Below are 22987 nucleotides of genomic sequence, written 5' to 3' on the forward strand. Positions count from 1 at the left end.
TACTTTTATCCTGCCCATCGTATTAGTAATTTTAATAAATCCATCCATATTTTTGAAACATTTATGTAGAAATTGTACTTCGGTAGAATTATTGTCATCTACTCAATCACTAAAATTAATCACTAAAGTTATTCACTAAAATTGTGTAACGTGTAAATTTTAAGTTTCACGCGTAAGAAATAGATAAGATATCATACAATAATATTGTTTTGTTGCTGTCATTCAATTGTAGAAATATGTTGTGAAATTGTCTAGATTTTTAGCAAATCATTAAATTCTTCCAAAGTTAGTACAATTTTGGTTGAAAGATTCAATGTCATAAACCCTGCAAATAAAAGAGCGCGATTGCTATGCACATAATATACTTATTCTCATAAATTAAATGGATAACACTTCTAAAATTTTAATAATAGGTAAATATATAATGAGTCACACAAGTTTGTTTCTGGACAGGCCACTAGACGGCGATCAAAATACAGAATTAAACGTCCCCCAAATAAGAAGAGAAGAAACGAAGGTACCCGAAGATCGCAATGAACAAGACGAGCAAGCCGGGCCTTCGCATGCTGCCGATGACGACCATTACAAGTACCTAAACATAGTGTTAATTACATTTAAACAGTAGCTTCAAACTCGTTGTTTCTCTAGTATAAATTCATGTCAGGATACTAGTTTAGTTTTTTGCAGTTGTCTCTTGTTCCGGTAAGACTTGTATGTTAGCGCTTTTCGGTCTTAAAACGCGTCGTCTTCTTCTTTCTTCTCTGGGGCTATGCAGGTCATTGGATTGCCTGTATTACTTTGACCGTTTCCGATCCATTGTGATCGCCGCCAGTTTCACGGTTCCAGTACGGTGAACAGGTTCAATATTCCGCCGTATGTTTTAGAAAACGTGATTTATTTTTTAAATTATTATTGTTGTTATAGGGTTAATGATGATCAAGAACCAATTATTGCAGTAGCAACTACGATGGAAGACAAATACGCCCACTATCCTCAAGTTATATTACTTTCGTAAGTATTTGTGACAAAAATATTAAAAAATGATTTATAAATTCTTGTCAATTGGGTCATATGGGCCAGATTTTCGATCGCAATTATAATATTATAGAATGGGTTTCTACTTTCTTTGCAGGATAAAGCGCTACCTTCGACCCACCAAAGACTTCTTCCAGCGAATGCTGGCACCAGGAGCGCGCGTCACTGCGGATATTTATGCATACATGTTCCTTTGTGACTTCTTCAACTTTCTTGTCGTCATATTTGGCTTCGCTGCCTTTGGAGTAAGCAATAGCCTCAATTTATTAAAACGATTTTACACCATACTTTATTTTCCGTAATACATAATTATTAACAATTGATATTTTCTAAATCGCGTAAGAAAATTCATGCAAAAAATACTTAAATGTTTAGCACATTCAAAACTATATTAGCGTGTCTTTTAACCTGAATAACGAGGAATTAACAACTAACTGTTCGTTTTGGACAGCACATTTCTAGTACAATGGCGGCGTATACAGTATAACTGCGCTGTGTACAAACACAGATCTCATCGGGGCTTGTCCATAATTGTCCCAGCGCAGACCGCCATTATGTAACTTCAGGATGGATGTTTTGTTTTGCGATCACTGTAGATTCATTTCAATTTTATACCTCGTACATTCAGACGCAAAACTATCCTTTTCCACGTTTCCTTAATTATAGTGGCATTTTTGAAGACAACAAGACACACATTTCAATATTTTTTTTCGAAATATCTAGACTCATCAAGGCGATGGAGGAGTCCAAGCGTACTTAGAAGAGAACAAAGTACCGATCCCTTTCCTGGTTATGCTCATCCTGCAGTTTGTTCTAATAGTGATCGACCGCGCGCTGTACTTGCGCAAGTTCATGCTCGGCAAGATCCTATTCCAATACATGTTAATCATCGGCGTGCATATTTGGATGTTCTTTGTACTTCCATTCATCACTGAGAGGTACGTACAGATAAACTCAAAAATAAATTAAATCATCTTTAAGATTAGTTCGGTAAGTAGGTAAGTTATCAACGTTAACTCAACATTTTTGGGCAAAAAATACCAAACATATAAGATATTTCTATCATCTTGAACATTGTAATTTGTAACATGTGGAAAATTTATACTGGTTCTATTGTTTTAAAAAGGGACATGAAAGTTTAGGGGATTCGGAAAGTTTTAATATAAAAATAGCAAGCAAATAAGCAGGTGGTTCACCTGATTTTAAGTGATTACCGCCGCCCATGAATATTTGCACCAACCGAGAATGTGCCAATGCGTTGCCGGCTTTTCAGGAATTTGTTGATCTGCTCCTTGAATAACCCCGTGTTGAAATCTCGTGGGAACACCGCCGAGGGAGTTGGTTGCTCAGTTTGCATGTGCGTGGATAAAAGAGAAAGAAAAAGAAAGGCGATCCCGAGCGTCTCAGGTTCAAGGCTAAGGCTCACTCAGGAGTAGAGTTTTGTTAATACAGGATTTATTCAAGGGCAAAAAAAAAGTTTACTTCGAATGTTGCAGAACGTTTAACACGTATCTGCCGCCGCCGATGTGGTACATGGTGAAGTGTGTCTACCTGCTGCTGTCGGCCTACCAGATCCGCTGCGGGTATCCGCGCCGCATCATCGGCAACTTCCTCTGCAAGTCCTATCACTTCCTCAACATGATCTGCTTCAGAGGGTGAGTTTGAGAGCGATTCCGATAGGCGAACGGACAAGCCTCGACCGAGTTGCTGAAAGCCAGTCTTGGTGACGTGTGTCCACTCCATTAGCCATTATTGTGCTTATCTATCAACCTTCTTCAATATGTCTGGGCATGAAAACTTGTCTGTGTACTTCTCTAAGGTTGGGACAAGGTGTTGGAAATGAGCGTACGACCCGAGCGTTGGTTTTGGACTGATTTATTAAATGAATGCATTCAGATACAATATGTATGTGTACTTATGGGCTATTATATAGATATTACTTAAATGGTTAGGTCACACTGTACACCTCCCATGGGGTGGTAAAAAAATTATTAATAATTATTATTACATAATTTTTTTCTTAATAGCTAAACACAAAGTAGGTACAATACAAATTATAAAAAGTACAAATAATGAAATCGTAGTAGAACAATATACTTCTTACATCTAATTACAATATTCTCATATTTTCTTACAAATATAATGTTCATATTACAGTTAATCAGTAAAATATAGTTTTGTTCTGTTCTTATGAATAATTTCTATTTTTCCATTAGTATATTCTATTCTTACATTGGGTGACAAGTCTTCAATTACCTTATATGGTCCTAAATATAAATCTGACAGTTTATTGCCTGTTTCATTTTTAATTAAAATTAAATCGTTAGGCTTATATTTTATAGGATTAACATATTTATCGTATCTAGTTTTTTGTCTAAATTTACTATTTATTAAATTATTACGCGCTTCTGTTTGGGAAACTTGCAAGCGATATCTCAACTCTTGAGGATAGTTATCATGATTATATAGAGGTTCTATCTTCGTTGCTTGGTAGGATACATTTTTTCCCATACACTAATTCAAAAGGTGTAAATTTTGTTGATGAATGTACAGTTGTGTTATATGCAAAACACCATAAAGGAAGCCATGTACTCCACAAATCTGGTCTACCTTCTGTCTGTATTCTTAGAAAACTTCCTAAGCTCTTATGCGAGTTCTCTAAAGCGCCTATACTTGCATGGTGGTATGCCGTTGAATTTAATTGAGAAATACTGAGTAATTTACAAACTTCTTTAAATGTTTCCGATAAAAATTTAGATCCTCGATCTGTTCCCACAATCGCTGGTGTTCCATGAACAAGGATAAAATTATTTACAAACACACGCGCTACTTCTGTGGCTGTTTTTGTAATGAGTGGAAATGCGCATACGTATTTTGTTAATTCGCATTGTAGCGTTAGAATATACGTATAATTATTATAATCTCTATCTAAGGGTCCAACTATATCTAAAAATATTTTTTCAAAAGCTGAATGAGCTGTTGAAGTAATTACCATAGGTTCTTTCACCGTAGTGGTATATTTTTGTTTTTGGCACTTAGGACATTTTTTCACAAAATTAATTATGTCTTTTTCCAGTCCTGGCCAGAAATAATATTTCTTTATGTTATTTAACATTCGTCTGATGCCCGCGTGGCCACTAGTGGGCAAAAGATGAAAGTCGTTTAATATAACTTTTCTGTCATCTATATTATCTACTCTATTAACGTCCTCTAAAATACATAAACGAGGTCCTTTCCATTCAGATGTATTTTTTATCTCCTCTACTAACTTCTTAACAAATATATTATTGTTATTATTTTTTATAAAATATACTTCTTTTATATTTATTCGTTCACAAAATTCACCTAGCTCTCTCACAAATGCGGCTCGCGTCAATTGCGATTGAGAAGCAGGGTTTTGTTAATTCGCATTGTAGCGTTAGAATATACGTATAATTATTATAATCTCTATCTAAGGGTCCAACTATATCTAAAAATATTTTTTCAAAAGCTGAATGAGCTGTTGAAGTAATTACCATAGGTTCTTTCACCGTAGTGGTATATTTTTGTTTTTGGCACTTAGGACATTTTTTCACAAAATTAATTATGTCTTTTTCCAGTCCTGGCCAGAAATAATATTTCTTTATGTTATTTAACATTCGTCTGATGCCCGCGTGGCCACTAGTGGGCAAAAGATGAAAGTCGTTTAATATAACTTTTCTGTCATCTATATTATCTACTCTATTAACGTCCTCTAAAATACATAAACGAGGTCCTTTCCATTCAGATGTATTTTTTATCTCCTCTACTAACTTCTTAACAAATATATTATTGTTATTATTTTTTATAAAATATACTTCTTTTATATTTATTCGTTCACAAAATTCACCTAGCTCTCTCACAAATGCGGCTCGCGTCAATTGCGATTGAGAAGCAGGGTTTATATATATCGTCATTTGACTACTATCATATGAAAAAATATTATTTTCACAATTAATTTTATTTTCTTGACGTATTTTCTTTAAAATTTTCCCGTCTATGAACCTTAATTCAACTGCATTCTTTGGTTTAATATGAGTATCTACGACTATTGGCTGATCAGACCTATCGTCGGTAGAGATCATATCATCCGAAGAAGCACTTGTATCTAACCGTTTTCTTTGTGCACGCGTCATCACACATACACTATCACTCATCTCTTTCAAATCTTTAGAACTCATAATCACTCGAGATAATGCGTCTGCAGCCACATTGTCTTTACCTTTCACATACTCTATCAAATAATCATACTCTTCCAAAGTCAATCTAAATTTAAGCAACCTACTCGAAGGGTCCTTCATGCTAAATAAATAAATTAAAGGTTTGTGGTCGGTAAGAATTTTAAAAGTACGACCGTACAAGTAAGGTCTAAAATATTTTACTGCCCAGACCACAGCTAAAAGCTCTTTTTCAATAGTCGGGTAATTCTGTTCAGCTTTGTTAAGACTTCTACTTGCGTAAGCAACTGGACGTCCATCCGAGTTTGATAAAATTGCACCTATCGCGTAACCTGATGCGTCTGTGTGAACAACAAACTGATTGCTTTTCGAAAAATTAGGGTACTGTAGAACTGGTGGTGTTATCATACATTCCTTTAAAATATCGAAAGATTTTTGGCAATTACTATCCCATATAAATTGAACCTTTTTTCTGCATAAAAGATTTAAGTTGTAAGCCTTTTCGGCAAAATTAGGTATAAACTTTCTATAATAACTAGCTAATGCGACGAATCGTCTCACCTCGTCAGCATTTTTTGGGATGGGGTAGTTTTTTATGACATTAATTTTTTGAGGGTCGGGTACGATGCCATCGCCTGACACTACGTGTCCCAAATAAAATAATTCCTTTTTGAGAAAATCACATTTTGCTGGATTTAATTTTAAGTTAACGTTACGTATTCTTTCAAACACTTCAATTAAATTTTTGTTGTGATCTGACAAATTTCGTCCAAAAATAATTAAATCATCGAAGTAACAGAGACATTTTTCATAGGACAAACCGGCCATTGCCATATTCATCATTCGTGAAAACGAACTTGGGCTTGTTTTAAGGCCCATAGGCATTCTGGTCATTTGATATTGGCCTGAACTAAAAGCTGTGTATTTTCTACTAGGTGGATCCAGCTCAACATTATAAAAACCTTGATTCAAATCTAAGTGGGTAAAGTATATACAACCTGATAATGAGTCTAATATGTCTGTTATATTCGGTAGGGGAAATTTGTCATCAATAATACAGTTATTTAATTTTCTATAGTCAATAACTAATCTCCATTTTTTCTCCGTACTCGAGTTAGATTTTTTCGGAACTAATAGAACAGGACTAGACCATTCACTGTTACATGGTTCTATTATGCCTTGTTTAAGCATCTTATCGATTTGTTTATCCATTTCATTCTTTTGCGAATGCGGAAGTCTATAAGGCTTGGAATACACCGGTGTCGTATTGGGTTTTAAAGAAATAGAGTGCTTATAAAGCTTAGTAGTGGTAAATTGGTCACCTTCAAGGTAAAATATGTCGTTATATTTTGCACATATATTTTCAATGCTAGCTTGTTCTTCCAAATTTAAGTGATTTAAATTTAATAATTTGAATAAATCTTTCACTCTATCTGAGTCTCTACAGGGATTTTCAAACAAACAAATATCATAATCACTGGCCTTGTGTACAATAGGCTTTATATCCTGTAAATAAAAATCGGTTTCGGTAGTATTCAAAACTCGTATTGGTATATTCCCGTCTTTAGGTGTTACTAGCATGTTCGCTATAAAAATTCCGTCTTTTAATTCGGATGCGCAGACTACGCATTCTTCAGTCATACTAGTACTAATGTAGTGAGTAGATTCAGACCTAGCAGGTATAGTCAAAAAGTCGGGTTTCTCAACTTTAATATTATTTAACAACGGTAATACATGTTTTATTCCATTATAGTTCAATGTTAGAATGCATTTTTCTAAATCAATATGAGCTCCGTATAAAGAAAGAAAATCTAAACCTAAAATTCCATTAGCCGTACACGGTAAAGAATCGAATACATAGAACTCATGCGGTAATAGGCTACTTGACAATTTTTTTAAGTTGGTCTTAAATGGTTAATATTTGTCCTATTATATCAAAAAAATTAACACTATATTTTTTTGCGCCCTAAAAACCGTAAAACTTTAATTTAAAAAAATATTTTTCTTAGACAGGTGAAAACACTGTCGGCCATGTTTGGCCGATAGATTATCTGTGCTCTGACGTCATGCATTTGTAAACAACAGTATAACCCACTGTACTGTTATACTTTACTGTTACTGTTATACTGTTGTTTACAAATGCATGACGTCAGAGCACAGATAATCTATCGGCCAAACATGGCCGACAGTGTTTTCACCTGTCTAAGAAAAATATTTTTTTAAATTAAAGTTTTACGGTTTTTAGGGCGCAAAAAAATATAGTGTTAATTTTTTTGATATAATAGGACAAATATTAACCATTTAAGACCAACTTAAAAAAATTGTCAAGTAGCCTATTGTATACCGCTTGGATCAGATAGTGTCAAATAAACAGAGCCTTTCGCTTGAATCTGACCTCCCACGCCGTGGATTAGAATACGGCTTTCGCACAGAGGTGTATTATTACATGTTATTGTTTTATTATTAACCGCTGATATGCTGGCTCCCGTATCTAATAACCAGTCACATCTTCTATTATTCAAATATAATTCTACGTACTTTATATTATTATTTAAGGTTAATATAATATTTTTAGTCACGAAAAACTGATTTTGGTTTTCGGAAGATGTTTGAGGTTCCGATTGGGTCAAAACATTTACAGCTCGATTAATTCTACTCTCTCGATTTCCATAATAGGTATTATTACTAAACTTACCTCCGCGACCTCGTGTTATCCCACGAGCGCCGTTCTGTTTTCCTCTCGAAGAAGAATAATAGTGTGCTGGAGCCTGATGCACTGATGCTCGTCCTCTGCCTGGTACATAATATAATGGCCTTGAACCTGTATACTTACCTGTATTCCATCTACCTGTGTGATTATTAAAATTCCTAGACCGATAGTATGGTCGATGCTTCATGGTTAATAAATCACCTGTTAAAGGGGAAGGGTTCGAGATTTCTTCATCAAGGGCACCCTGAATCGCATCCTTTAGCGAGTCGTAGTTCCGGGCTGTAATTACTGTGCTAAGTGTTCTATTTCGTAACCCGTCGGCAAATTTTTTTGTGACGAATTTTTCATTCAACGGCTTAAGTACCGCATATGTATTTAAATCACCTTTTGCCTGCGATATTGTCAGGTCAACAAAAAGTTCAGACATTTCTTTCGCGTAATCTTCTATAGATTTATTATTTTGTTTTAGCTGTTGTATCTTATTTTGAATAGCTATAGGCGATTTTTGTGGCAGTAACACACGCCGCATATCGCTAACCAAATCATCGATGGCTGTGTAGAACTGACTGTAATTGTAATTTAGCATTTTGTGACAGTCTACTTTTTAATATGAATTGAATAAGATTATTTTTACAATCGGGATGCGCAAGCAAAGAATCATAGTATATAATATTGTCAATTAATTGCTTCACAGACTTTTCAGAGTCATCGATGACTGGCAGTAATTGTAATGCTACCTTTAACTCGAATTTTGCCATATTTAAATTAACTTAACTTATATCTGGACACCGTTAAAATCACAAACTATTGGTATTATGTCTAAAAACCCTTAGTTTCACTAGTCTCTAATTTAAATGTTCACTCAGGTATTAGTTTAAAATTTATCTTCACATAAAAAACACTATTAAACTACGAGAAAACTTCGCAAAACACTTTACACTTTTTAATATCTTCCATGATGCCATATTTATAATCACGACGCCGCTGTCCATTTTTCGCCGCCTGTAGATCTTCAGGAATTTTATAAAATTTTATTTAAGTGACGTATTATGACGAATTTTTTCTTCTATTCCTTTTATTTATCATGTCCATATTTTTTCCATAGCCTGGTATTATTTATATTATTTATTCCATATTCCATATTTATTCCATAGGAACATTAAAAAAAACATTCAATTTTAAATTCTCCATTTTCTAATTTTTACTTTTCTAATTTCGGTGCCCAGCCGGTGCACGCGCATGGTAAAGGCACGCGCACACCGACTGGCAGGATCGCCATCTAAGGTTGGGACAAGGTGTTGGAAATGAGCGTACGACCCGAGCGTTGGTTTTGGACTGATTTATTAAATGAATGCATTCAGATACAATATGTATGTGTACTTATGGGCTATTATATAGATATTACTTAAATGGTTAGGTCACACTGTACACTTCAATTGTCTATGGGCTACTTATTAAATGTTATTTCAAATCTAACTCTGGGGGAGGAGTACTGCTTATCATTAATCATTACTAATTGTAATATTTACTACAGATTCATGGCAGTGCCGTTCCTATTCGAGCTGCGTACATTGATGGATTGGATCTGGACGGACACGTCAATGACTCTAATGGATTGGCTCAAAATGGAGGATATTTTCGCTAGTGTTTTCTTACTCAAGGTAAAGGCACCTCAATCATTTCATTCCATGATCATATGATAACAATGAAACTGATGACCATGATCACTATGAAACTGATGACCATGATAACAATGAAACTGATGACCATGATCGCAGTGAAACTGATGGCCATGATCATAATGAAACCCATGATCATGATCACTATTAAACTAATGACTATTCCCCATACGACTGATGAACTAGACTTTATTTGCGGCATCTGTCTATGACATCAATTTAAAATAGTCAGTAGTAATATTGTAAACATTTCTATCATCATTAAAATACTATGTTTATAACTGTTATATAATTTTACAATCTAAGAATTCATTGTAGCTATTCTCTCTCTAAGCTCTCGACAAACCAGGTCTTCAGTTTAATTTTATAGTTTGTAACACTGAATGCGTTTCTGATCGTTAAGGGTTTTCGGTTGTAGACTTCAGCGCTTATACCTGTTACAGTTTTTGATGACTTTTTTACCCTGTCCACCCTTAGTTAGTGAATGCCAAACGCTAGTTTGTAAATTTTAAAAAATCTCTTGGTTTAATTTTAGCATGACCATAATGTTAAGATCCTAAATACTGTCAATTATTACCTTGTTTAGTGCTCGCGCTACGTAGAGGACGAGTTTCCACAACCGCGCGGTGCTAAGAAGTCAACTACGTCCAAATATCTGTTAGGCGGTGGCGTTCTCGCCTTTGTCATCGCCATCATCTGGTTTCCACTCGTCTTCTTCGCTTTCGGCAATTCTGTAAGTTTTTATTTTATTTATTAACGTAAATGACTTACCAATTACAATCTCAAACGAAATTATTAGGTCTATTGAAATCCAAAAGATTGCCGCTAACTAAAACTATTTATTGTCTAATCCAAAGAGAAATTTAGCTTAATAGTAGGCCCCAAGTAGTTAATAGATAAGTAGATAACTTGGTATTAAATGATTAACGCCGCCCATGAACATTTGCAGCATTAGAGGAACTATCCAGTACACGCACCTCAATAGCTGGCAACTTTAAATTGTGGTTAATAAAATATGACCGCCCCTTAAATAATGCCGTATCATATTTAAGATTTTTTGCATATTTAGTATAGTATTTTTTGAAGCAAATGCCCCGCACACTCGCACAGCCCCCGCGCTTATCCGGTGCGGGCGAGCGCGGGTGACGTGCGGTGCGGGGCGTCCCCCCCGCCTCATACCGGGATTACCTTCTCGGTCTGTCGCGTACTAGGTATAGGTACATATTGAAGGATATTTTACAATTTTTTTTTTAAGGTTGGGCAGCCAAACCCGCCAACAGATGTGACTGTAAAAATTAGAATCGGACCATTCCTCCCCGTGTATCAGATGTCAGCGCAGTCGCATAACATTGACGTGTGAGATTTTTTAATATTTTTTAACATGCTTGAATGTGGTTTCTTCGATTCAAACATGCAATATGTACAGCTGTTTATTTTCGTACGCCAAACATAACTTATATACTGAGAGAACATTAGAGAACATTAAAGTTAAATGAATTTCTCATACTGAAATCTTAATTCGAGTTTACCAGCCCAAGAAAATAAGTGGATGTCTTCATCACGCTTTTTCGTAGGTACTGAAAAATGCTTTAATATAACATATTTAACTAGTTCGCGGAAAACAAGTCTGTACTCTGAACACGAAGCGGATGACTGCGCATTGTATAATAACAGAGCCCTTAATCTATGATCTGTACAAGTTGCCATATTGCTACTTCAGATTGGACTACTTGTTTTGAGATCACTGTACTTAAGCAACAGAATGCAAGGGCTTACTATACCAACAAGCAACAAGCAAGAAAAATGTCCTGGACACATTTTTTGTTCAGTTTCGTTTATGTTCGTTCGCATTATTTAAAACGCCGCGAAATTGCCATGAAATTATTTTCTACTTCTATATCAAAAATGTTTAAGTCAATCTGTACAGTGCCTACGCCAATTTTTTTCTAAAACCGTTGCTACAGTATATTCATAGAAAGTGCGTTATTGCAGCTACACAGAGGCGGATTACACGCAGCTAAGTAACCAGTACGTACGCGACCGCACGGCGCAGACGTTCCTGTCCAACTACATGTACAACGATATAGCGGTTATCACCATCAACCCTAACTCCACCATGAAATGGATGATATCGCCGCCGGAACTCGCGAGACTAGAGCGGGAGGCCATTTCGAGTAAGAAATCTCGTAATTCATAAAAAATCATTATTTTATGTTTCACTTTATATACCTACTGAGTTGCAAGTTAAGGATAACAAACAGTAATTACAGTAACCGGCAGGAAAAATTTCACATCGAACTTCAGAAAGAGACAGTTTCGTAGAGCGTTGTCTCTGTTGTAAAAACCGACGAAACGTCACATATTTATGAGTGACAAAGACTGCTCTACGAGGTCGAAATCTTTCTAACGTTCGATGTGCAATATTTCCTGCCGGGTGTTCATGTTCACTTCTATAAAATTTTTATGTTGATAATCTCTATAGGGTAGGGTAGGGTAGGGTCTGCAAAATATTTTAAAAATTATATCTAAAAACTAAACAAATAAACAAGTGTCAAACAGCACAGAATAAATTTCTTTCCCTACTTTATTCTATTCCAACAGAAATAACAATCAAATACTGGATTTGCAATCCAGCACTTTATTGGATCGCTAAAAGAATGTTAACGGCGTTTTTATGTGCTGTGCTGTGTACTAATTTCAGTAAACGATCCTCTTCAGATTCTGCTTAAGTATCTTTTTGCATTGTTCTATGCATATTACGTTAGAATTCATATCAATTGTAAAAAATATGTTTATAAAATCTTTTCCCAACATGGTTACAAATCCAGATTACTTTTCAAGGATTTGTCCAATGAGTATTAGGTATATCAAAATAAAACCGCAAAGGGCTAGAAGGTATAAAAAGTCTTGCACGAAAACGACTAAGGCAAAAAAAACTTTGTTAAAACTATTTTTTTTAAGTAGGTATAAATAGCGAGCAAAAGAGCAGGTGGGTGACCTGATGTTTCTTTTTTTACAGATGCATCGTTATCTGTAAAATTCACGTATGTGGTAACGCATCCCAGCAACAACGCGCAGAATCCGCCCACAATTGAAAACAACCGGGAAGTCCCTTTGGACTCCTTCATCGACGGTAAACCAAACCCCGAGCGAAAGACGCTACTAGAAATGTTGACCGATACGGCACCGTCTACCGCATGGTAAGTTGCCGTATATGTTTTTAGTATAGTTTGTAATTAATAATAACAACACAGAGAACACGCCGACCATTGATAACAACCCCGATGTTCCTTTGGTTAGAGCGTACTTTGACTGAACATGGAGGAGACTTGTGCAGGGGCTTCTTTTGCCGTTATACCACGCGATGCATTCACTCAGTTTTTCTGCGTTTTGCCTAACTTTTCATTTGACGTGTTTTTCGCATATTTCGTTTAGTTATACAGCAATTTATTTTACAATAGAGTGCCTTACAATTTCGTGTATTTAAAAAAATGTTTACCTCTTGAACAGGCTAAATGTGAACCTGCTGTTTCCGAAATTCGTCAAAGTCTTCAATAAAGGTACGACCAAGCCGGCGTACCAGTTGATGCCACCAATTGCAGCAAATGGTGAGTTCAATGTACTTCTGATATACTCTAAATCGTCAGGTTTAAAAGCTTTGCAATACTCTTCATAATTTTCTTTACCGAAAAGGAAGGCGCTAGTTCTAGATCTGTAAATTCAGTTTAGCATTGGTGTGGACATGGATTTATCACCTGTGTGTTGTGTGTTATTGTCCTGTAACGTTATGTTATTGGCAGAACACGATGACGCGCGTTACTACCGCGACGTGCAACTTCGCCTGGAGCGAGAGGGACAGAACATGTACTGGCGAGTGCGCGAAGCTTGCCAGGAAAGGGTGAGTTCCATTTTCATAGGGATTTCAACAGCCTTATGTACTTGAACCTTGGTAAAAAGATTCCACAGTAAAAATATCAGTACTTGACTAAATGACTCGTTAAATGAGCGAAAACGCTTTTTAAAGTTTTTAATCGATATGAAGTTGGCTAGTTTGGCTAGACATTATCGATCTCAGTAATAAGTCTCAGCCCTTGAACGTAAATTTGGAAGATAAACAAAATACTTCACTGGAGTTTGCGTTAATTTATCGATTGATGATGAGATTTTATGCTAGCAACTTCTTCAGTTTTACTTCCCGAAGTGGTAGTTAGGAATTCCTTCATTTGAACTACATGATACTTATTGTAAAAATGATGGTATAAATGAATTTTATCTGTTTTTTGTTGCAGGACCCTCTCGCCTCAATCCCAATGAACAACTGTGACATGCTGGTCATGTACACCTTCAACGACAAACTCTTCCCGGAGACGCTTAACTTCATATCGGGAGGCGGGTAAGGTCCATGTACCTACTTTACTTTAATATTATTAATCCGTGTGTGATATCTCCTACAGACACGCTTTTGCATTTATAACTAGCTTATGCGCGCGACTTTGTCCGCGTGGACTACACAAATTGACTTTTCAAAAATTCTTTCTTAGTGAATACCTTCATCATAATAGTTATCTGCATGCCAAATTTCAGCACGATCCTTCCAGTAGTTTGAGCTGTGCGTTGATAGATCAGTCGGTCAGTCAGCTTTTGCTTTTGTATATTTTTCTAGACAAGGCATTAAGGAATACAAGGCTGATGTGTCTGCTTGTTTCCAGTATAATAGGGCTGTATACTACGTTCGTGTTCCTGGCATCGCGCGTGCTGCGCGGCTTCTTCTCGGGCATCTACACTAAGATCATGTTTGACGACCTGCCCAATGTCGACCGCGTGCTGCAGCTCTGCCTCGACATCTACTTGGTAAGTACTAACGCGGGAAAATTGAAAAACTGGTGAATTGTGATGAAGGCTATATCAAAAAGAAATTATTTCTTAGGGTCTTCCAAAAATTCGTGAAATTCACGTCCACTGTTAGTTTTGAGTTTGCTAACCGTTTTAAACTATGGATTTAACTAAAAAAGTACGTCACACGGCAAATGTTTATGACGTTACATCTATGTATTTCATACAAGCTCCCTTACTGAGCGTGCGTTTTGACGTTTGGTAAAAAGTCGCTGATTTGACTAGTAGTCATCATCCCTATTGCGTGCCAGAAGTAGGTGTGAAAGAAGTAGGTACCTACTAGATAGTGACTAGTAGATATGAAGCTTTTCGGGTTATGACCGCCAAACTTCGTTTTGAAGAGGGCACCCGATGATGTTGATGACTTCTTAAATAGTAGTTTTTTTTCTAAAAACTCATAAGAACTATAAAGTCGTTCAAATAAATAGCGACTCTAGTTACGACGCAATAAAGTGAAATTCAGCTCGCACTGCGCTATAGCCTTAAATTTAATAAATGCCTCTCTATAAGTGTTGTGAATAGGGACGCCGCCGTAGGTATATTTTTGGATCACGTGACCAAGTGAGCCCGGCCTGATTTTACCTACATTTATTAACCTAGAATAAAAAATTTCAGGTTCGCGAGGCTCTAGAATTGTCTCTGGAAGAGGACTTATTCGCGAAACTCGTGTTCCTGTATCGCTCTCCGGAGACCATGATCAAATGGAGCCGGCCCAAAGACGAGGACGGTCAGGAACAGAGGGCGCTACCGGCGCCGCAGTGAACCAATACGAAGTCCCACTTGGATTCAAAATCAAGATATGCCTTATAGACTTGTATTCCCAAGTTCAGGGCTCCGAGTGTAAGTTTTCAAGTTAAAAAATGATAATGCGTAGGATGAAGTAGAACTTCTTTGACGTTGTGGCAAATATTACGATGAAACTATTTTTTTTATATAAAATAGTCCGTAAGTATGGCATATTATGTATTAAATAATATGAAATGTTAGAACTAAAAAAAAAGCATTTAATGTATGGCATCAGCTACTTGGTGAAACATCTAAAGCCAAAACTCCTCGATGGAAGATGGCGGCCTCAAAACAGCTGTTTTGTCTGGCAGCCATTTTAAATATGGCGACAGTAACGTTCGCGTCAATTCCATCGGAAAAGATCTGAGTTATTCTTCGCGCCCAAAAAGTTTTAGTTCAGGAACGTAACAGATTTATATGGAATCACGCTTACTGTGGAACGGTAACCTAGTCGCTATGACATTCAAACGCTTACTCTGCGATTTGTGATTTAAATTGACGGTTATGTTTGATGCGACAAAATGCATTTTGCGGGTAGTTGCGATTTTGATGGTAATGGAACATTAGCTTCGAGGGTCCGTTCCAATGAACTCTAAATACAACGAGGTATCATTAGTTAGAGGTAGGTATTGATATAGAAATGTGAATAGGTACATCCTAATTTTGCTTTTTTCTTCCTTAGTAATTTTAGTGTTTGCTTTACATCTTATGAGTTACCTGATTACTTAGCTATTGGTTTTTGTTCCATTCTAAAATATATCTAAAGTCCGCGACCGGTTGAGATGGCAATCGAGGTATGAGGGGGGGGGGCACGTCACCCGCTCACCCGCACCGGGTTAGCGCGGAGGCGTTCGCTCCCCGATTGCCATTTCAACGTGTCGCGTACTGTACTTTCCCTTCAATTTATACTTTTATACAATAATTAAGTACTCAATTCAAAAAGAATTTTCATTAAAATATTAACACAACGATTTAGGGAAGATGCTAGTATAATAGATACGTAAGACGTAAGTTGTACAGTAATTGATAGTTACCTACGTAAAGTAAGAATAACTGCGGTGCTTGAGCGATTCAAGATGCTTAAAGAATGCATGCAAAAATCCTGGGTAATTTTTCGTACATATTTTATAATAGACAATGAAATTTATTCAAATGACGCGGCAGTTTTCGCTTGAAATGCCTGTTTCTTCTATTGTTATTGAGATGAATCATGGTATAAAGTCAATTTATTTTATACCTACATATAATACATAATTATCTATGTATTTTTTACCTTATTCTGATGTTATTCTGGCAATATGTTATATGTACCTACTGCCTGTATGACCACATGGTTAATGAATTAGTACTTACTTATTATGTATGTAAATATTAAATTAAATAATTGCTAGTATGTGCAGTGTAGTGTTAACGCTCTCTAAATATAAATAGTAATTTTATACGCAATTCTGGCCCTTGCTAATAAAAATAAGTTACACTGGTTTAGCCTTTAATTAACCAAGACAAAATTAAGGTAAAATGTATGGCAGAAAAGTGGGTATAGTTAGGGCTTATTAGTGTCTTCCTAGTAATTTAAGTTAGCACATTTTTTAAAAATTATTATCAAAAAGTATAAAATTCATCACTTTAGCTACATCTGCCGGGTTGTTCCCGTTCAGTCACACTCCCGTGAGTAACAATGTGACTCAACGGGAAAAAACCCCTTATGTCACACTGAGACTCAAGAGGAATTTTATTTTCCCGTTGAGACACACCCACGTATTGCGTGTGTAGCGAGTGTGGACTGAAAAAGAAAAAAAATGCAAATCGCGAAACCTTGGAGAAATCGGTGTACTTAGAATACATTTTAAAAAAATGCGGGCCGAATTGAGAACCACCTTTACAGTGTGACTCAAAGTAGACATTTTTCCATTCAGTCAACACTAATTGTTACACACGTAATATGTCGGTGTGACTTAACGGGAAAATAAAATTCTACTTGAGTCCCAGTGTGACTCAAGAGGATTTTCCCCGGTTGAGTCAGTGTTAATCACGCGAGTTTGACTCAACGGGAACAACCACATCCGCCCTGAAAAGAAAATAATAAATATTATTGATCTATTTAAAATAAATAATTTGGCACAAAGCAAATAATTTGAGAAAACATCAGTTGCACAGAAGTTCAAAAGAACATTATAGATTACAGATTACTTAAGTACTATTTTGCATAACCGGCAATATATTAAGACTTCCACTACAAGACTTATCACTTAGTTATACATTAATTTTGTATACAGAGTATAAATAGTTCTTAATAATTTATGAAACCAGTTATTATTGAGATTACGTGGATCTTCTGTTGGCGTTAATTTACTAGAGCATACCTTGGTGCAATCATTTTATGCACAAGCATAGTTTACTCAGATATACACAATGTTGTTATTGTTGCTAATGTTCTTTTTAACCGACTTCAAAAAAAGGAGGAGGTTCTCAATTCGTCGGAATCTTTTTTTTTTTTTTTTTTTTTTTTTTATTTTTTATGCATGTTCCCCGATAACTCGAAAACGCCTAGACCGATTTTGAAAATTATTTTTTTGTTTGAAAGGGTATACTTCAAAGTTGGTCCCATTTCAATTTGGTGAAGATCTGATGAACATCTTCGAAGATAGATACTGGAACTCCTCAACGGATAAGAGTAAATTGCTCGCAATCAGTGTAATAGCTTAGTAAACAGTAGACTTTTAACCAGTCATAGCATTATTCCATGGGGCCACTAAAAATTGTGAAATAAAAAATTTTTACAAAAAAAATAAAAACCGACTTCGTTACACAAACACTAAAAATTGAAAAATAATTTAATTTATTACCGAATATATTATGTATACAAGAGTTAATATAGTTCCATAATAATATTTTTTGGGGTCGGTGCCAATGAGGTGCCATTGTGGAGTCCCATAAAAATATGAAGTCTAGACGATTCGCGCAGCTAAAGCTAATTGGCACCGGCACCAAAAAGTATTATTATGGAACTATATTAACTCTTGTATACATAATATATTCGGTAATAAATTAAATTATTTTTCAATTTTTAGTGTTTGTGTAACGAAGTCGGTTTTTATTTTTTTTGTAAAAATTTTTATGATACATCTTCAATCTTGTTACATCTCTACATTTTCTGAATGTTATATTATGCAATGCGAACAGGATATTATGTCAAATAACTTATACCTCAATATGTAAATTGCATTTTTGATATTTTTTTAATTTATGTATTAATTATTAAGTACGAGAGTTACGTGTACATTTGTAATGTGATTCTTACGTTATAAGCTGCATTTAATGTTGTCGTTTGTGATAAAATAAAAGTCTTAATTAAATGTTCGAATGAATTTATTTTAATCATTTCCTTAAACTAATGCAAACAAATAATTTTTTACTTAAGCAAATATAAAAGAAACTTATTTAATCTTGTCATCAATATTACTTATTAGTTAACTACCATAAGTCTAGGAGCAATATTCATGGACATGAGTTCCTGGAACAGTAATTTCGCAGCATATGGCAGGCGTACTTGCGAAATTTGCGTCTTATTTTTGCAGCCCTTGCATTCAAAAGTGTTATTTCGAAGATTCGCTATTGCAATCAATCCACAGAAATTACAGACATGTATACGATAAGGGTCAGAGACTTCGAACAGACGTTCTCTCAAAAATTGAGCAGCTCCATGAGCTATCTGACAATCGCGTTCCATTTCTCCAAAACGCAAACCTCCATCGCGAGCTCTTCCTTCCATAGGCTGTCTTACCAATATTTGGACAGGCCCTCTGGCTCTGGAGTGAATTTTATCATCCACCATATGCTTCAAACGTTGATAATAGGTAGGGCCTAAAAACACTTGGGCATTGATTTTTCTTCCAGTGTGGCCATTGTACATCACTTCATTCCCACGTAAATGATATCCATACTCTTGAAGTAGAGATGAAATTTTTTGCACATTTACAGCATCATTAAATGGTGTAGCATCACCAATTTCTCCCTTGTTTGAGGAGACCTTTCCTTGAATACATTCAATCAAGTGACCAATCGTCATTCGAGATGGGATGGCATGTGGATTGATAATAATATCAGGAGTGAGGCCTTCACATGTGAACGGCATATCTTCTTGCCTATACTGAATTCCACAAGTTCCTTTTTGTCCATGACGGGAAGCGAATTTATCGCCGATTTGTGGAATACGCACTGATCTCACACGAATCTTGCAAAACTTGTAGCCTTCACTGTTTAGTGTGAGCATTACTTGATCAACAATACCCGTCTCACTGTTGCGTAAAAATGTCGACGCATCTCGCTTACTGTAGCGTTTTGTTGTTCCCTCCAGTTCATCATCATTTTCTGGCAATGTAATTGTTTTACCAATAACAACATCATCTCCCGACACTCTTATACCGGGAGCAATAATGCCATCATCATCCAGTTTATCATAGAGAGCATTTCTCATTCCTTGGCAGGTTTGTCTTGTTGGCTTTTCAAATTGCTCTTCTTGATCACCAATTCTTTTAGATTCTGAATCTTTATATGAACGGTAAAACACTGACCTAAAGAACCCTCTTTCTACAGCTGAAGCATTTAAAATGACACTGTCCTCTTGGTTGTAGCCAGTGTAACATAAAATAGCAACAATGGAATTAATTCCTGCAGGCAATTCTCTAAAACGCAAGTACTCCATGGATCTCGTGGTCACTAATGGTTTATGTGGATAATAGAGCACATGAGCAAGTGTGTCCATTCTGACATGGAAGTTTGTAATATAGACACCCATGGCTTGTTTACCCATAGCACTTTGGTAGGTATTTCTGGGACTTTGGTTGTGATCTGGGAATGGAATAATGGAGGCACAAACACCCAAAATCATTGCAGGATGAATTTCACAGTGGGTGTATGTGGTACAGTAAGCATATTCTTTAACTTGGGCTAAATCGTCAGGGCTCATGGCAATCATCACTGTCTCCTCTTCTAAAGTATCAATGTATTCAACAACACCACTCGCTACTAAGTTCTGCCATCCATAATTATTATAATCTCTTTCTTTCAGCTGATCAATATGTTTTTTCTTTAATAACAAAGCCCCGTTTTCGACAATAAGAAGAGGTCTACAAATTCTGCCAGCATCAGTATAAATTCTTATTTCTCTGTCTCGAATATCTCGAATCATACTGACCTCTGAAACTATAATGTCCATTTGGCGTCTAAGTTTTCTCAATGTAGCCATAAGTTGCTCTGGATCTCTGTGGATGCCTACCCAACAGCCATTTACAAATATTTTCGTTGCATCAGCAATAGCTGAAGGTGCTATTTCTTCCAAATTCTCCATAGACCATTCCTCCAAGAACTCCAATATGGGAGATGGCTGACTTCCAACAGAAATGTAAGCCATTAAGGCCAAGTTTTTTACCAATCCTACAGCTGCTCCTTCAGGAGTTTCTGCAGGACAAATCATTCCCCACAATGTATTGTGCAATTGACGAGGTTTGGCCAGTTTTCCGTCACGTCCAATCGGAGAGTTTACACGTCTCAAGTGAGACAAGGTGGAAGCAAAAGTCAATCTATTCAATACTTGTGACACTCCAGCTCTTGCTTGATGGGCTTTCTTCTGATCGCCCCAGTTTCCTGTGGCCAAGGAATATCTCAGTCCATCAGTTATAATTTTAGTTTTGATAGCCAATTCAAGATTAAAATCTTTGCCTTTGTCAATAAATTTCTGTGCATACATCCTCACTTCTTTCAACAAATTTTTGAAGAGCCCCCTAAATAGAAAAGCTAATAGGGGTCCAGCTAAATCAAGTCTTTTATTACCGTAGTGATCTCTGTCATCAAGTTCACGGCGGCCCAATGCAGCTAACAGAAGTCTGTGTACCATGTAACCCAAGAAGTATGCTTTTTTAGTTTCACAAAAATCAGAAACACCAACATGTGGTAACATTTCTTTCTGTAATATTTCTCTAGCATATTTAATACGCCTTTCTTTAGTGACACCAGGGCGAGCTCCTCTGGCTCCGATGAAGCTGAGTGCAACACCTTGTTCTTGTATCACAAATGCCTCATCTAATGAGGGCTTTACCATTTCCATCATCTCTGGATCATCAAAATCATAAATGATATGTTCCAAAATGTCTCTGTCCGCCACAAAGCCCAGAGCTCTGAACACAATCATAATGGGTATTTCTTGTTTTATGTATGGTACGATTGCAACAATTCTCTGACCGATTGCCGACTTTTTGATACTTTGACCGCCTCTTGCCATCATATTTACCCATAAAGTGGACGTTGGTCTTGAACTGTGTTCAAGACAAGAGCGAATTTCAGTTTTGTAAGCATATTTACCACCTTGCATACTGAATACATACACTGTATTAGTGGCCATCTTCTCTTGAGCGATCAAAACCTTCTCAGACCCGTTTATGATAAAATAACCACCAGGATCTAATGGGCATTCATTTAACTCAGTTAAATCACGATCTGTCAAATTGCTGAGTAGACAGTAAGTGGATCTCAACATAATGGGGATTTTGCCAATAAAAGTTTTTTGATGTTGTGTCTCAATAGGATCTTCATTCTCTTTCACAATCGTTTTAGTGATGTCCACATAGAGCGGAGCAGAATAAGTCAAATTGCGTAGACGCGCTTCGTTAGGCATCATAGGCGATGGAGCACCATCTTTTTCCCAATGAGTAGGTTTTGAGAGATATATTTGATCGAACTTCAGGTGATATTTCGGTGGTGTTTCGATTTCCCCAGACGAATGCTGCGCTTCAGCTTGCAGCTCGATAGGCGGAGAATCTTCAACGATACGCTGGACGGACATTTGTATGAACTCATCGAAACTGTCAAGTTGCTGTCTTACCAAACCTTTTTCATCAAAATAAGCGTTGATAACAATCCAACAGGCTTCCTGCCACAGTTCCGAGGAAATTTCTTCGACCTCTTCCTCCTCATACTGATCATCTTCCGTGTCGTACATGTTGAAAGTGGAATTATTATATTAGGTATCAGTATTATTATGTCAATTTAGTTAATTTCATCACATACTACATTTACAATGTAAAGTAATCTTCACGTTTCGGATAGCGTTATTAAAATACAGTAAATTTTATCAACGCTACTAATTTTTTTTTTTTTTTTTTTTTTTTTTTAATTTATTTTACGGCCCTGGATAACAGTCCTTTAAGGCCTTTCAAAAATTTACAAATTCTAAAAATACAAAATTGCTTATAACTAAATATTATTCTAAAAATACAAAATTGCTTATAACTAATTAGTCTAACGTTTTTACACTTTATTTATAGTATTACTTATATAATTAAAAATAGACTTAAAATATGACGTTTTACACAACAAGTCCTTTACATGGCGGGGAAAATCAATTTTTTGTTTTTGTTCCATATTTATAGTGTTTAGATCACTGGCTAATATAAGTCTTTGTATGCCAAAAGCTGGACATTTGAGTATCATATGATTAACATCAGCCTCCTCATAATCACAATAGTTGCATTTTTTACTGTTTAGTATTTTTATTTTATTCAGGTGTGTTGGCACCAGACAGTGACCAAATCTCAGTCTATTCATTAATGATGTAAATTTTCTAGATTCACACTTTGTTTTGAAATACCATGGTTGTATTGGTATTTCCTTTTGAATTTCCGCATACCATT

The 22987-nt window shown here is 36.0% G+C and overlaps 2 protein-coding genes across 16 annotated transcripts in view; one reads left to right on the top strand and one right to left on the bottom strand.

Annotated features, from left to right (window-relative positions):
* Piezo (piezo type mechanosensitive ion channel component) overlaps positions 1-18659 on the top strand; it is a 76022-nt gene extending 57363 nt beyond the window's left edge. For all 15 annotated transcript variants that reach the window (XM_069498945.1, XM_069498968.1, XM_069498951.1 and 12 more), the window contains 15 exons: positions 454-588; positions 925-1011; positions 1133-1280; positions 1759-1973; positions 2532-2690; positions 9476-9602; positions 10207-10353; positions 10876-10976; positions 11613-11794; positions 12640-12820; positions 13131-13228; positions 13421-13518; positions 13910-14013; positions 14330-14471; positions 15129-18659. In XM_069498945.1, coding sequence (XP_069355046.1) covers positions 454-588; positions 925-1011; positions 1133-1280; positions 1759-1973; positions 2532-2690; positions 9476-9602; positions 10207-10353; positions 10876-10976; positions 11613-11794; positions 12640-12820; positions 13131-13228; positions 13421-13518; positions 13910-14013; positions 14330-14471; positions 15129-15275 — 2071 coding nt within the window. In that variant the 3' untranslated portion in view covers positions 15276-18659. The remainder of the gene's footprint in view (positions 1-453; positions 589-924; positions 1012-1132; positions 1281-1758; positions 1974-2531; positions 2691-9475; positions 9603-10206; positions 10354-10875; positions 10977-11612; positions 11795-12639; positions 12821-13130; positions 13229-13420; positions 13519-13909; positions 14014-14329; positions 14472-15128) is intronic.
* On the bottom strand, positions 18651-22435 carry Polr2B (RNA polymerase II subunit RpII140). The gene has a single exon (XM_034972639.2). The coding sequence runs from the start codon at positions 22294-22296 to the stop codon at positions 18766-18768; it is 3531 nt and encodes a 1176-aa protein (XP_034828530.1). The 5' UTR covers positions 22297-22435; the 3' UTR covers positions 18651-18765.
* Between the last annotated feature and the right edge of the window lie 552 nt (positions 22436-22987).

Source organism: Maniola hyperantus, chromosome 1, assembly GCF_902806685.2.
Source record: "Maniola hyperantus chromosome 1, iAphHyp1.2, whole genome shotgun sequence".
Taxonomy (NCBI): domain Eukaryota; kingdom Metazoa; phylum Arthropoda; class Insecta; order Lepidoptera; family Nymphalidae; genus Maniola; species Maniola hyperantus.